This window comes from Geotrypetes seraphini, chromosome 2, assembly GCF_902459505.1.
Source record: "Geotrypetes seraphini chromosome 2, aGeoSer1.1, whole genome shotgun sequence".
Lineage (NCBI taxonomy): Eukaryota > Metazoa > Chordata > Amphibia > Gymnophiona > Dermophiidae > Geotrypetes > Geotrypetes seraphini.
The window spans coordinates 273,142,453-273,158,359 of NC_047085.1; the positions used below are offsets into that span (position 1 = coordinate 273,142,453).

Genomic DNA, 15,907 nt, shown 5'->3' on the forward strand with positions numbered 1-15,907 from the left:
ACATCACTTCTCTGTATTGGTTCAATCAATCATTTTGTCAAGGCTGGATTACTGCAGTTCAGTGTATTTGGGTCTTTCAAAGGTCAGTCTACAGAGACTTCAGTTAATACAGATTTTTCATATATACCCTGTTACGCATAAGGAATGCAGTTCTGTTTGCTCAATATGCTTTATTATGCATTTTCTGTTTCTGTCTCACATCGAATGTTATTACATGTATTATAAAACCTTTCAATAAACAAACCTTGACTTAAAAAAACACTGCAGCTAAACTTATCTTTGGTAAGAGTAAATTTGATCACGTAACCCCTCTGCTCAAAAAATTACATTGGCTTCCAGTGTATCTCAGAATTCAATTTAAGTGCATTTGTATTGCATTTAAGATCCTATTTGGCATTTTTGCCACTTTGATTCCTTTAGACTGGAATGTTCATAGATCTCATCTTGCCAGAAGTTCTCAAAAATTAAAAAGTACATTTCCTTCTCTCAGTGGTAAAAACAGAACCTTTAAGGGAGTTAGTTTTTCTTTTGCTTTTAAATTAACCGAGTTCTGGACTGCTTTACCGCTTACATTAAGAAGTTTAGGTTCTTTTGCTTTATTCCAGAAAGTTCTGAGAACTTTTTTGTTTGCTAAACATTTTGGAAATTAGCTATTTCAGTCTAGTTTTTCTTGTCAAATTTATGTATTATGTTTTACATTATTGTAAACTGAGTCGAGCTCCTCTTGGTTGATGACTCGGTCTATAAAACTAAGTTTTAGCTTAGTTTAGTCTAAAAGAAAGTAAATTAGCAGGTAAGAACCTAATTTCTCCTTTTTTTATAAATAATTCAAGTAGAACTACTCACTAGCAGAAATGTTAAGTCTTTATTGAGTCCATGTTATAAATTATATACCATTCTGGATATTGATTTCTCAGGCTATTAAAAACATTTATTTCCAGTTATTTTTTAGACTTACTTTTGATGATTTCTGTCTTTTTTTAAATTATAGATGAGTTGTCTGGCATCCTTAAGAAATTATCACTGGAGAAATACCAGCCTATTTTTGAGGAACAAGAGGTAAGCTGTTTAGCATTTCTTGAAATGATAATTTTGGTGATTGTGTTTACTGCTGATGGCCAGTGGCCACAGTATAATGTCCAGATATGTTCCTGAAATTAATTTAGATCACTCCCTTCAGTAACACATAAACAGCTTATTTTATTAGCCAATAAAAGAGAAGTAAAATAATGCTGTTTTCCAGTGCAATAGGTGAGACATTCTAGACCATAGGGCAGGGGTGTCCAATGTCGGTCCTTGAGGGCCGCAATCCAGTCGGGATTTTAGGATTTCCCCAATGAATATGCATTGAAAGCAGTGCATGTATATAGATCTCATGCATATTTATTGAGGAAATCCTGAAAACCCGACTGGATTGCGGCTCTCGAGGACTGACATTGGACACCCCTGCCATAGGGTTATTTCCCTTTACCCGCATGAGCTGCAGGAGAGAACCATTCCAGGTTTTCCACTTTGCCTCTAGAGTACTTCACAGGCTAGCTTAGCTCCTCCCAACAGCCTTTCTCTTCTGCATACATGGCTGCAGGTGTTAGAATTCAGCTCACCCACATTAATTATTTTTAATTTAACGTAGTTTCGCGGTTCTTTCACGTTTGAAGAAATTTGAAGAGCTGCCTGCTTGAGAATTCACAGATTTCAGTCTGTAGCTGACAGGCTGATTTCTTCGGGATACCTGTTAGCCAGTCTGCTAGCCTTCCTTGGAGTTCAGAGCCATCCCTGACCTGGTCTCACTCCCTGTTAAGCAGGGGGGGGGGTCGAGTGCAGACCATTTCAGCATGCTTAGAGGACTCAGCGGTGTTCCACAGCCCATCCTGGTGCGCAGTCAGTAGTCCGCAGGGGTGGAGGCATAGTCAGGCAGTGGGTCTGACCGGCAGCCCGAAGCTCAACTTTTCCAGCAGTGTGGCAGTGAATTCTGACTCTGGCTCTTTACAGGGACTAGAAAGTAGGTACAGCTTCAGCCTACAATACTGTGAGTACGAGGAGCAGACAGGCTCCATCAGCAATTTTTAAACCTTAATTTTGAGGGGTTTTGAGGGTTTTCTAGTGTTCCCCTTGGTTCCCCCACCTGAAAAATACTAAATTCCGAATTTTTTAATTTCGGGAAGTGCCGTTTTTAGTGAGTTTTTGGCGCGAATTTGGGTTTGACGGCCAACTTGGATTTTTAGCAATCTTTTTTTAAACTTCTCCCTGCTTCTTCAAAATTTAAATTTCTGTCAGGAAAACTGCTGGGATGGAGTCGTCAGGGTCTCTTAGTGTGGATTCATCTAAAATTTGTGCAGATTTGCCACTTTTAAAGCATCTGTGCGCCACATCTATGTGGCACGGTCGAGGTGGTAACTTTGGGTTCAAACCTCCCGTCCACAGAAGCAGGTGATAACATGCTCAGATAGCCTGTTGGGGCATCCGTCTTTATTTTGGGGGCTTGGGTCTGCGCCTTTGTTGGCCAGCCACAAGACGGATCTTCCGCAGCTTAAGAAGCACAAGTCTAAGTCATCTAAGGGTGACTCTGTGCACCAGGGTCCAGAGGCCTTCTCAGAGTTCATCAGATTTTTGTGGTCCAAGTTTCAATCCAGGGGTCCGGCAGCTGGATGTTCTTGTGTTCCCCCTACGACGTCGCTGAGCGCCAGTATCTCCTTAGGGATGTCAAGAGTCTCAGGCCGCCCCAGCTGTACCTTCTTCACAGCCCATTCAGGAGGATCTGGCTGCGAATCCGGACCATGCTGATCATTTATTCCACAGCATTTCATTCATCGGATTGGAGGATCTGGATTGGGATGCTGGATCCGCAGATCCCTTAGGGACTCCTGATCCTGGAGAAGATCCCACTGTAATGCACTTGTTTAAAGTTGCGGTGCTTCCTGATTTGATTGCTGAATCTTTGCAGGAATTGAGCTTGGATACCAAGCCTGCCCTTTCCTCTTCTCTGCAGTGTTCTTGCCCAATCTGCAATCTTTCCCTGGCATCCAGATATGAGTTTTTTAGTTACAGAACAATTTGACTCTCCGGAAGGTCCCTTACGGAATGCTAGGGCTATTTCTTGTTTGTATCCTCTGGCGCAGGAGTGACAGCAGCTGCTGGGACAACCCAAGGTGGATTTCTTGGTGGCTCAGCTGACCCGACGCACTTCACTCCCTAATGACAGGGGCATTGTTTTAAAAGATATGCAGGATTGCTGGGTGGATATGATCCTCAGGAAAATTTTTGAAACAGCTAATTTAGGAGTCTTAAACTGCTGTGGCTATGTCATTTGTGCATTGTGTGTATGCGCCTGTCTGACTCGGCTGTGTACGCTAAGAGACTGATGCAGTAGAGTCTCCTCAGCTTCTGATGTCTGAGATAAACTACTTGGCGGATATGACCTTTTGAGAGTGCTGGCAAAGGTGTCAGCATATTTGATTTTGGCCGAGGGCCAGGGATTCCACCTCTAAGGCAACCCTGGCTTGGCTGCCTTTTAAGGGGCAGTTATTGTTTGGCAAGGGGTTGGATGATCTCATGGATTCGGTGATGGACCATTGCCCAAAGTCTCTGACGGATAGTAAGGCCAGACCTAAAGATTCTTCTCCCTGGAAAAGCGGAGACTCAGAGGATAGAGACCTACAAGATTATGAAGGGCGTAGAGAGGGACAGATTCTTCAAACACTCAAAACATAAAAGAACAAGAGGGCATTTGGAAAAGTTGAAAGGGGACAGATTCAAAACGAATGCTAGGAAGTTTTTCTTTACCCAGCGTGTGGTGGACACCTGGAATGCGGTTCCAGAGGGCGTAATAGGGCAGAGTACGGTACTGGGGTTCAATAAAGGATTAGACAATTTCCTGCTGGAAAAAGGGATAGAGAGGTATAGATAAAGGATTACTGCACAGGTCCTGGACCTGTTGGGCCGCCGCGTGAGCGGACTGCTGGGCACGATGGACCTCAGGTCTGACCCAGTGTAGGCATTGCTTATGTTCTTATGTACGATTTCAGTTTTAAATCGGATAGCATATTTCACAGTGACGCCATGTAGATATTGAAAAGTGAGGGGGAGAGTGGGGAGCCCTGTGGCACTCTGCAGGGATTGGACCAAGCTTGAGAGTAGGTTCCTTCGCTGTAGACCTGGTATGTACGTTTTTTTAGGAAATCCGTGAACCAATTTAGTACCTGTCCGGAAATGCCGATGGAATCAAGGCACCTAAGCAGGAGGTTATGATCAACAAGGTTGAAGGCACTGCTCAGGTTGAACTGCAGTACCAGTGCACTTTTTTCCCGGGAAAACAAATGGAAAAGATGGTCAGTCAAAACTGTTTCAGTGCTGTAATTTGTTCTGAAGCCAGATTGAGAATCGTGTAGAATGTTAAACTTTTCTAAATATTCCGTGAGGTCGATGTTAACCAGACCTTCCATTAGTTTAAGAAAGAATGGTATGTTGGCAATGGGTCTGTAGTTAGCCATCAAGGAAACGGACTCCTTTGAGTTTTTGATAATAGGAGTCACGAGGATATGACCAAGTTCCTCCAGGAATTTACCGATACGCATGCATGATGAAATCCAGTTAAAAAGTTCAGCCTTGAAGGAGATAGGAGCTGTTTTCATAATAGTCGGTGGGCAGTTGTCCAATAGACAATTGGATTTTACATATTTTGAGTAAAGCTTGAGGAAATGGCTCCAATCTGGGTTTTCAAAGTGATTCCAGATCATACCAACAGCTTAATAAGCACATAAGCATTGCCTCTGCCAAGTCAGACCATAGGTCCATCATGCCCAGCAGTCCGCTCCCGCGGCGGCCCCCCAGGTCAATGACCTGTAGTGATCTATTACTCAAGAGCATTTTGTCTTGTATAGTAACCCTCTAATTGTACCCCTGGATTCCCTTACCCTTTAGGAACTCGTCCAATCCCTTTTTGAAACCCAAAACTGTACTCTGCTCAACTACCCCCTCTGGAAGCGCATTCCAGGTATCCACCACCCTCTGGGTGAAGAAGAACTTCCTAGCATTTGTTCTGAACCTATCTCCCTTCAATTTTTTTGAGTGTCCTCTAGTTTTTGTTGCCCCCGCCAGTCTGAAGAATCTGTCTCTCTCTACCTTCACTATACCCTTCATGATCTTATAAGTTTCTATCATATCCCCTCTAAGTCTCCGCTTTTCCAGGGAAAAGAGCCCCAACTTCTCCAGCCTCTCAGCATACGAGAGGTTTTCCATGCCTTTTATCATTTTTGTCGCTCTTCTCTGGACACTCTCGAGTATCGCTATATCTTTCTTTAGGTATGGCGACCAGTACTGGACGCAGTACTCCAGATGCGGTCGCACCATTGCCCTGTACAGCGGGAGGATAACTTCCTTGGTTCTGGTAGTGATACCTTTTTTGATAATGCCCAACATTCTGTTTGCCTTTTTTGAGGCCGCTGCGCATTGTGCTGCCGGTTTCATTGTTTTATCCACCAAAACCCCCAAGTCCTTTTCTAGGTTGCCTTTTCCCAATGTCATCCCCCCCCATCGTGTAGTTGTACATCAGGTTCCCTTTCCCTATGTACATAACTTTACATTTCTCCACATTAAAACTCATCTGCCATTTATCTGCCCACTCACTCAGTTTGTCCAGGTCCCTTTGGAGTTTTTTACATTCCTCTACAGATCTAACCTTACCGGAGAGTTTTGTGTCATCCGCAAATTTTATAACTTCACACTTTGTCCCTGATTCCAAGTCATTAATAAATATATTGAATAGCAGCGGTCCCAGCACTGACCCTTGTGGGACGCCACTTGTGACCCCTTTCCAGTCAGAATAGTGTCCCTTTACTCCTACCCTCTGTTTCCTGTTTGCCAGCCAGTTTTTGATCCATCTGTGTATGTCCCCTTCCACCCCGTGGTTCCACAGTTTCCTTAGAAGGCGCTCATGAGGTACCTTGTCGAAGGCTTTCTGGAAGTCTAGGTATACTATATCTATGGGGTCACCTTTGTCCAAATGTCCGCTTATCCCCTAGAAGAAGTGCAGTAGGTTTGTTTGTCAAGATCTTCCAGTACAGAAACCATGCTGGCTTGTTCTCATCAGCTTATTTTTTTTCTATGTGCTCACTGATACTGTTCTTGATCAATGATTCGGCTATCTTCCCTGGAACTGAGGTCAAGCTGACCGGTCTATAATTCCCCGGGTCGCCTCTGGTTCCCTTCTTGAAGATAGGTGTACCATTTGCTATCCTCCAGTCTTCCGGTATTACCCCTGTTTTCAGGGATAGGTTACAAATCTGCTGCAGTAACTCCGCTATTTCGTTTCTAAGTTCTCTTTGTCTAAGGCAGGAAACATGATAATAATAATAATAAATCTATGCTTGAACCTGCAAGAGACGATCTCAATTTGTAGATTTTTGTAGTGCAAAAGTCAGCTAAGATCGCCGCAGGGGGTGGAGAGTCTGTATTGGAGCACTTGTGGAATTCAATATCAAACAAAGAATTGACTATTTTGAAGAGTTCATGACTATTTAAAGTGAGAGAATTAATTTTTTGGGAGTAATGTTTGCTACGCTTTTCTTTGATCATTATTTTGTATTCTTTAACCTTTAGTCGCCAAGTAAGTCTATCCTCATCTTTCCCTGTTTTGCACCATATTCTTTCCAGTTTGCGTAATTCTCGCTTTAAGACCATTAAGTCGGTATCGTACCAATTGTCTGATAAAAAGTCTTTTTTACGTTTTTTCAGAGGGACTATGTTGTTTAAGATCTGATCACTAAAGTTTTTCCATCCTAAAATGAAGTTAGGGTCTAAAGCTGGGTTGGAGATTAAGCTATAGTGCATCCAAAATTCTACCAGGTTCAGCTGTCCTCTTGTGCAAATAATTTTCTCTTTGAAGTTGTTCCTTGTTTTTGTTTTATGTTGTCTTTTAATCCAGCATAGTTCAAAGTTGCATAAGAGATGGTCCGACCAGGTAATATTGGACCAGGTTTCATCTTTGAGACTTATACTGGGGGTCGTTGGGGCATTAGAAAGGAATGTGATCAGATCTAAGTGGTGACCTTTCTGGTGGGTTTTAGTCGGGGATGGTTTGGAGAACCCTAATGATGTAAGGAAGGCAGTTACATTGGAATTGTCTGTCTGTTCGAAGTGTAAATTTACATCCCCGGCTATAAAGTAATAGGCACCGGCTACCGAGTTTGCAAGGAGGAATTCGTAGAATTCCTCTTTTGCTAGGTGCCGTTAGTTGGGGGAATGTAAAATATTGTGAGGATCAAGTTGTCTTTGAAATCCTCTTTAGATATTTTATAGGTGAGAATTTCCAGGTCAGTAGTCAGTTTGGAGTCTAACACTTGGAACTTTAAGTGGTCTCGGAGAATTATTGCTAAACCACCTCCTCTTTTTTTATTCTTTTTTATTATTCTTTATTGATTTTTAATCAAAAACAGTGTCATACAAATGAAAGAACAAAATATATTCCACATATTCCACTATTATCTATACAGGTAACATAAATATCTTTTTTTTATTCTTGATAAAGGGATAATTTTGTAGTCTCAAGGTAGTATATCACCTATGATGATATCCTGATCAGAGATTAACCATGTTTCAGTTAGAAGTACACTTCTCCCTCCGGATTCGCCGGGGATAGAGGCAGAGCCGGACCGCAAATGGTGAAATACCTCAAATATCTTCTGGTCCGGCTCTGACCCACCCCCGCCTCCCTCCTGCCTTCCCCCGGCATCCCGGCCTTACCTGGTGGTCTAGCGGGCTTTCGGGGCAGGAGCGATCTTCCTATGCTCCTGCCCTGTGCAAATCGCCAATAGGAAATAGCTGCCGTGAGTTCCCGTAGTCTCTCGAGACTACGACGGGAACTCTCCACAGCCATTTCCTATTGGCGATCTACACAGGGCAGGAGTGTAGGAAGATCGCTCCTGCCCTGAAAGCCCGCTAGACCACCAGGTAAGGCCGGGACGCCAGGGGGAAGGCTAAACTGTGGGTTTTTTTTCTTTTTTTCCCCTCCCCAAAAAATCGCGAATATGTGAAATCTCGATTGCCGAAACCGCGAATGGGGAGGGGGAAGTGTAGAATATCCAGATGGGTTTCTTCCAGCCAATCTTTGACCAGTTGTGCCTTATTCCTGACTGAACGAATGTTCAGGTAATCTCCAGATAGCTTGTAATGATCTAGAGGAGCCAACGGTTCCGAATGTTGTAGGTTTTTTAGGAGTTGTCGTCTTTTGTGCGTTGGTCTTAAGGGACGGCAGGAAGAGTTAACCACAGGGATTAGAAAAGGACCTGTTTCCATGCAGTCATGAAGGTGGCGAGAGGAGCGAAAAGATTTTTTGGACTTGGTGATTCTAAAGTGAGTTTGAATTGATTCAAATGCAAAAGCTCTTGATATCAGATTTCTCGTACCTAGTAAGTAGAGGACCAGTAAGGCTAAGATCTTTCCTGTGACATTGGCCATGATAGCTCTAAGATTAAGGGGGGAATCCAGATACTAGAAGCTAAAATCAGCGGGTTGGTATGACTGGCAGCAGATTCCTGATTGAGTTTGTTTTATGAGATGGGACACCGGTTTCAGGAAAAGTCACTGTGCTGAAGCTTTAAAGTGGAAAAAAACCCCAAAACACTGGAGCCCTGAGATCTTTAAAGGGCTGAGGTTAAACAGGCAGGATCTGGGGAGAAGGGGGTGGGGCTTCCCGTCGAAGATGAAAGTTTGAATTGGAGTCTCGATGTAGCGAGGTGGAGTGGAAAACCTGGAATGGTTCTCTTCTGCAGCTCATGTGGGTAAAGGGAAATAACCCTATGGTCTAGAACAGGGGTATACAACCTTTTGGCTTTCCTGGGCCATATAGGACAAAAAAAATTTTTCTGGGGCCGCACAAATACTAACATTAGCTGATGAGCAAAAAAAGGCTGAGCAAGTCCCAAATTTGCAATCACTAATATAGAAGATGTACGTATCTAATAATAAACCTTCATTAAAGGGACACTGATGAGAGGAACCCAAAAAAGCAGTAATATTTACCCTGGCTGAGTGATCCTCCACGTGCGCCGCTGCCAGTGGGAGCAGCCACAGGCTTCCGCATCCCCACTCTGATGGATCTTCCATTCACTTCTATTACAGCTACGGTGAGCCTCTTCAGAGCGGGGATGCTGAATCAGCTGTCAGCAGCGCACGTGGAGGATCGTACAGTCAGGGTAAATATTACTTGTTTTTTGAGCCTTCCACTTTGAGTTAAAGCTCTCTAAAAATGAACATTTCCCCTGCTGTAGCTAGTAGGGATCCCCAAGCCTCACCAACTGAGGGCCACCTCCTCCCCCTTTAACTTTCCAAGCTCTGCAACTGGCAGCAATATTGCAGAGCTGCTGCCTTCCCTCTTCCCTGCCCCCCTCCCCTTGGCTTTTATGCATGCACGAAAGCAGTGGCAGCTTGAGGATATTGCCATTGGCTGCAAAGCTTGGAGATTTTGGGTTGCCAGACTGGAGGAAGATGTCTTCAGTTGGCAGGACTTGGGAATCCCCACTAGCTCAAGTATTTATAAATTGCACTCAGGCGGGGAGAAATGTTGGTGCCCATCCACTAATTTTGGGCTCCAGTCCCTCCCCCAAATCAGTTGTATATAACTACGCCACTGAATACAAAAATAATTGTGATGCACATATCCCAAAGCTAACATATTCCAGTTAATAAATTCAAAATAAAACAATTTTTTCTACCTTGTTTGGATATTTTGTTTTTCCATCATCTTGGTCCCAGTTTCTCTTTCTGCTTTTTGTCATTCTTCAACTAATTCTCTTTCCAGTGTCTGCTGTCCATTTTTTTCTCCTCTTCTTTCTTGTTCCATTTCCTTCTTATGCCTGTCTCCAACGTATTGATTTTTCCCTTTCAGCTTTCTTAACTTTTTCTTTTATTTTTTTGCCTCTGTCCACTCAAATCTTGCCTTCTTTCTCATTCTTCTTTTTAAATGTTCAGCTACCTCTCAATTCTCAACAACCAAGGAGGCTGGAACAATTGATGCAGAAAGAGACAACAATCCAATCAGCAGAGACGATAGACCAACTGAGGACGAGACACAGATGAAGGCAAACATGACTTACGCCGAGGATACAGACTTAAGACCCCCGAGGATCATCCAACTAGAGAAGATTGGGATTATAGTCGGAGATTCCATAATAAGAAATGTGGACAGCCACATTGCGGGAGGAAGAAGGGATAGATTAGTCACCTGCCTGCCTGGTGCAAGAGTCAAGGATGTGGCCAGCAGGATCACCAGGATCATAGATGGAGCAGGGGGAAAGGAAACTGCTGTGCTCATCCATGTGGGAACCAATGATGTTTGCAGATGGAAGTACGACAGGGAAGAATTAAAGGATCAGCTCCGCTCACTTGGAAGGCAGTTGAAGGTGGCTTTCTCGGAAATCCTTCCGGTACCGAGAGCGGACGCTACGAGACAGGATGAACTGAGAGCTGTGAACGCCTGGATGAGGCGTTGGTGCGAAGAAGTGGGTTTTGACTTCGTGCGAAACTGGACAACATTCTGGGGAAAGAGCGGGTATTATAGAAAGGACGGACTTCACCTAACCAAACAAAGAGCAAGAGTTCTGGCTGAGAACATAAGGAAGTTCATTGAGAAGGCTTTAAACTAAAGAACAGGGGAGAGCCGACAGTCGACAGCCGGTCGATGGCCCGGACACCAAGATATCCTGAGGAGGTAACTCCAAGCAATCATACAGATATAGGGCATGAATATGAGGACACTATAAGAGGTAATAAAAAGGATCAATTGGATACAAAAAAGGATGTGTGGACCACTAAATCCAGTAACATAGCACGGACAGAACTTAAATGTATATACACGAATGCCAGAAGCTTAGGAAACAAAATGGGAGAGCTGGAAGAATTAGCAAGTAGACAACATCCGGATATCATAGGAATAACAGAAACATGGTGGAATGAGGAAAATGAATGGGACACAGCATTACAAGGATATAAACTATACAGAAGAGATAGGATAGGGCAGAAAGGGGGAGGTATTGCCCTATATGTTCAAGAAGAAATAGAGTCTGTTAGAGAAGGAGAGATAGAAGCAAATGGAAAACTAGAATCACTCTGGATAAAGATTCCTGGACATAAAGAGGCTGACACACAAATTGGCCTCTATTATCGACCTCCGGGACAGACTGAGGAAACAGACAAAGAAATGATGGAGGAAATTAATCGGGGAAGTAAATCAGGCAAAGTGACGATCATGGGAGACTTCAACTTTCCGGGGATAAACTGGAATTTGGGAACGTCAAACTGCGGCAGGGAGATAAAATTCCTGGAAATGATAGGAGATTGCTTCATGGAACAAATGGTAGGAGAACCGACAAGAGAAAATGCAGTCCTGGATTTGGTCATAAATGGCATTTCGGGAAGAGCAACAGATGTAAAAGTTAAGGCTCTGCTAGGAACAAGTGATCACAATATGATCTATTTTACCATTAGCATCGGAAAGGGGAAACCAATCAGGAATAAAACCACGACCTTTAATTTCAAAAAAGGGAATTACGATAGCATGAGATCCATAGTTAGAAAACAGCTCAAGAAACACAAAGCAGAAAACTAAACAGTTGATCAAGCATGGTCTGTGCTGAAAAACACCATCACAGAAGCACAGAATCTTCACATACCGAAGATATCTAAAGGAAGGCGGAAGAAGAACAAAGGAGAACCAGCGTGGTTATCAAAAGAGGTGAAAGATGCAGTGAGGGAGAAGAGGAATTTGTTTAAAAAATGGAAACGAGAAAAAACATTAGAGGCCTGGAACTGTCACAAAATGGACCAGAAAAAGTGTCATAAAGTGGTAAGAGACGCCAAAAAAGTCTATGAAGAAAAGATAGCACAGGAAACCAAAAATTTCAAGCCCTTTTTTAGATATATAAAAGGTAAGAAACCAGCAAGAGAGACATTGGGCCTGTCAGTTTGAAAGTGGTCCCCACAATATTAGGTGGTAGGGGTTAAGTGAAAGGCGTACTGACAAACGCCAGGTCCCAGGTTCAGTTCCCTCACAGATGACTCACCAGGAAGTAGAATAATAGACACAACCAGAGGTGATTGCATAAAGAATATATTATAGAAATAGTCTTACAGAAAAGTAATATTTTTAAGCATTACAATTAAGCAGAGAGCATTACACTTAAGCAGAGAGCAAGCAGTCTCACTGCCTTACTGAGGTCAGAGGTAAAGAGGGACATAGAAGCTTGTAGTTCTAGGAAGCTTTGTGTTCCATAGATAAAGGGAAGTATAGACAGAGAGAGGGAGAGTGAAGACAGAACCAGAGTGCCAAGCAAAGAGCCAAGAGGTAGTTAGATAGAAAGAGAGAGAGGTCTTGATAGCTGCATAGAAAAAGAGAGAGATATGTGTGTTGCAGAGAGCAGGCTTTTATACCTTGACTCAATATAGAAACCTGTATGCCCCAGTATCTTTCTGTTTAGAATTTGCAAACTGTTTGAGACAATGGTTAATTTAATTAACAAAGGAGGGTGAGATACCTGTAAGCATGGTGATGGGATTAAGTCTCTGGCTTGATCTGTGCACCATTGTCCTAAGCACCCTCTTAATCAGACATTAACACCTTTTAGCTAGCCATGATTCAAGCAGGGCTACTTGAAACTTAAATATATCAATCAGGGCTACTTAAAACAGTTTCCCTGCACTAAGGGTCTATCTGCCTTCCCATTGATATAATCTCCCAGAGGCCTCTAGGCTGACATCTCCCATAATTTTTTTATTTTTATTTTTATTCTTTGAAATGAGGGCAAGCTTGTGGTACCCTTGCTTACCTCCAACAGTACGTCCCCTGTCTTGCAGAATCTCCAAGCTATGAAGATAGGTTGTAAACAGTTCCCATTACGAGTTCAAACCTCTGTCTTAGGTCGTATAGGCCATAATCTGGGCGGGGATCCCAGTATGCCTATATCTTACCCGTCGTTGAGCGAGTGAACGTACATAAGGGGTGTAGCTTTTTCAGGAGGTTCAGGTATAAAGGTACCAAGATGTCATAAGAGAGAGTATCTAAGTATGGGATATGGGATAATATTATATCTGACCCTGGTAATGGTAATGCAATAGGCCATGCCAAATTAAAACCAAATTAGAACTAAATTAGCAAGTGTCAGAATAGATACTGGAAATACATGTATAACTGCCTTAAAAGTTAGAAGGAAGCTTGTATGATAAGCGTTGTAAAGAAATGTACATGTGTTTCACTTTACAGCAAAGAAAAAGCATAATAATACATAACAAAATTTGTACAATAATTAAGATAATGATAGGGTGAATTAAAACATTAAATACGTGGTTTGCAGTGGGCGAATACCCAAAGAAAAGTTCCCAAACTGAGACATGAGCGTCTTGTATTAAATTATGTGCAATCTGTCCATTTTAAAAAGTGATAGTATGATTCACTTTTTTGGAGGTTTTCTGAAGTTGTTCAGTGTAAGTATGGAGTTCAGTAAAGATCAGCAGCTTTTGAAATGTCTCATTCCCCATACCAAGAGGTAGTGGATACACAGCATATGAAGTAAAGTCTGGAATGTCCATAGAATAGGTTAAATAGGTGGAATTGTACAGCAAAGCGTTCTTAGGAAGGTGGCTATATCCGATGAACAGGAAACATTGTGTACAGCATGTGTGGAAAAGTCTTTGCAGTCAGGGTGCAGGAAGATGAATTAGTCCAGTAGGAACCGGCAGTCTCTTTAAACTGGTGAGATGCACACTTGGGATAAAAGGATGTTTGCACAGGATCTGATGTTTGCACAGGATCAGTCAAGTCACTGGAAACTGGTGATGTTCGCCCATGAGATGAAATGATGTCTGTGCATACAGGGAGGGATTTGAAAAGAGTCCCGATATCATTCAGCAGCTGTACTCCAGTGTGATCCAAATAAGAGATAGAAAATGGAAGAGAAAACATGTTGCCTGTACTGAATGCAGATAGAGAGAAACCAGGTTGCCTGTACTGAATGCATAGAGAGAGAGAGAGAGAGAGAGAGAGAGAGAGAGAGAGACTAGTTGCCTGTACTGAATGTGGCAACATGTAACAATGGAAAGAAAGGGTCAATTAAAGAAGATAAACAGGTTGCCGATAGGTTAAATTCATTCTTTGCCTCTGTCTTCACAAATGAGGACATTTCAACAGTGCAAGACACAGGAAAGATATTCACCGGAGGCATAGAAGAAAGCCTCACAACAGTAAATGTGACGTTGGACATGATATACTTTCAGATTGACAAACTGAAAAGCGACAAATCCCCTGGACCGGATGGAATTCACCCGAGAGTATTAAAGGAACTTAAGGTCGAAATTGGTGAATTGCTACAATCTGTGGCTAATATGTCAATTAGAACCGGGCAAATACCAGAAGACTGGAGGATAGCAAATGTTATCCCAATTTTCAAAAAAGGATCAAGAGGTGATCCAGGAAACTATCGACCTGTGAGCCTCACTTCGGTTCCTGGGAAGATAATTGAAGCACTGATTAAAGACAACATTGTACAACATTTGGAGGAACACAACCTAATAAGGGCTAGTCAACACGGATTCAGGAAAGGGAAGTCATGTTTGACAAATTTACTACAATTCTTTGAGAAAGTGAACAAACAAGTGGATAGTGGAGATTCAGTGGACATAGTTTACTTGGACTTCCAGAAAGCGTTTGACAAGGTTCCACATACAAGGCTTATGAAGAAACTACTAAGCCATGGAGTAGGAAGAGAAGTGCACAGATGGAACGGCAAGTGGTTGGTGAACAGAATGCAGAGGGTTACCATAAATGGGAAATTCTCGGACTGGGAGAGGGTGACTAGCGGCGTGCCCCAGGGCTCGGTTCTTGGGCCCATCTTGTTCAATATTTTTATAAACGATCTGGAAGAGGAAACAACTTGCAATATAATAAAGTTTGCAGACGATACAAAACTATGTCGGGCGGTTGACTCTCAAAGGGACTGCGAGGAACTCCAGAAGGATCTGAACAAGCTGGAAGCATGGGCAACAAAGTGGCAGATGAATTTTAACATAAACAAATGCAAGGTGATGCATCTAGGAAAAAAACCCAAAGAAAACGAGTATAAGATGTTGGGGGCGACATTAGCAAAATGCGAACAGGAAAGAGATTTGGGGGTACTGATTGACAGAACCCTAAAGCCTTTGGCACAATGTGCGGCAGCGGCAAAGAAAGCTAACCAGATGTTGGGCATGATTAAGAAGGGGATCACGAGTAGATCGGAAGATGTAATAATGCCACTTTATAGAGCAATGGTCAGACCGCAATTGGAATACTGTGTACAACACTGGTCTCCATACCTCAAGAAAGATATAACTCTACTGGAGAGGGTACAGAGGCGAGAGGCGAGCCACAAAACTTGTCAAGGGATTGGAGAATTTGAGCTACAAAGAGCGCCTTAGGAAATTGGGACTGTTTACTCTCGATCAGAGAAGACTGAGAGGGGATTTAATAGAGACTTTTAAATTAATAAAGGGATTTGATAAAATAGAACAAGAAGAAGCATTACTAACTTTTATCCCAGGACAAGCAGGCAGCATATTCTTAACACATGGGTGACGTCACCGACGGAGCCCTCGGTACGGACCTTTTTAACTAGAAGCTTCTAGTTGGCCGCACCGCGCGTGCGCGAGTGCCTTCCCGCCCGACGGAGGAGTGCGTGGTCCCCAGTTTCTTCGTTTCCGCGGAGCGAAGAAGACGCGTGTGTTTTTTCAACGGCCGTTGAAACCACTTTTTTTGCCTTCCCGCTCGCGCTTTTTTCCTTAATTTTTCTTTCTTTACCTTCGGGTTTATTTTTCTTTGATTTGCAAAAAAAAAAAAAAAAAAAAAACTTTGCTTTTTTCCCTTTTTTCTTTCGTTTTTGCCCCG

At 42.8% G+C, this 15,907-nt stretch overlaps 1 protein-coding gene across 3 annotated transcripts in view; it reads left to right on the plus strand.

Moving 5' to 3' along the window:
* ANKS6 (ankyrin repeat and sterile alpha motif domain containing 6) overlaps positions 1–15,907 on the plus strand; it is a 277,710-nt gene that overhangs the window by 224,139 nt on the left and 37,664 nt on the right. For all 3 annotated transcript variants that reach the window (XM_033929683.1, XM_033929681.1, XM_033929682.1), the window contains exon 13: positions 992–1,059. In XM_033929683.1, coding sequence (XP_033785574.1) covers positions 992–1,059 — 68 coding nt within the window. The remainder of the gene's footprint in view (positions 1–991; positions 1,060–15,907) is intronic.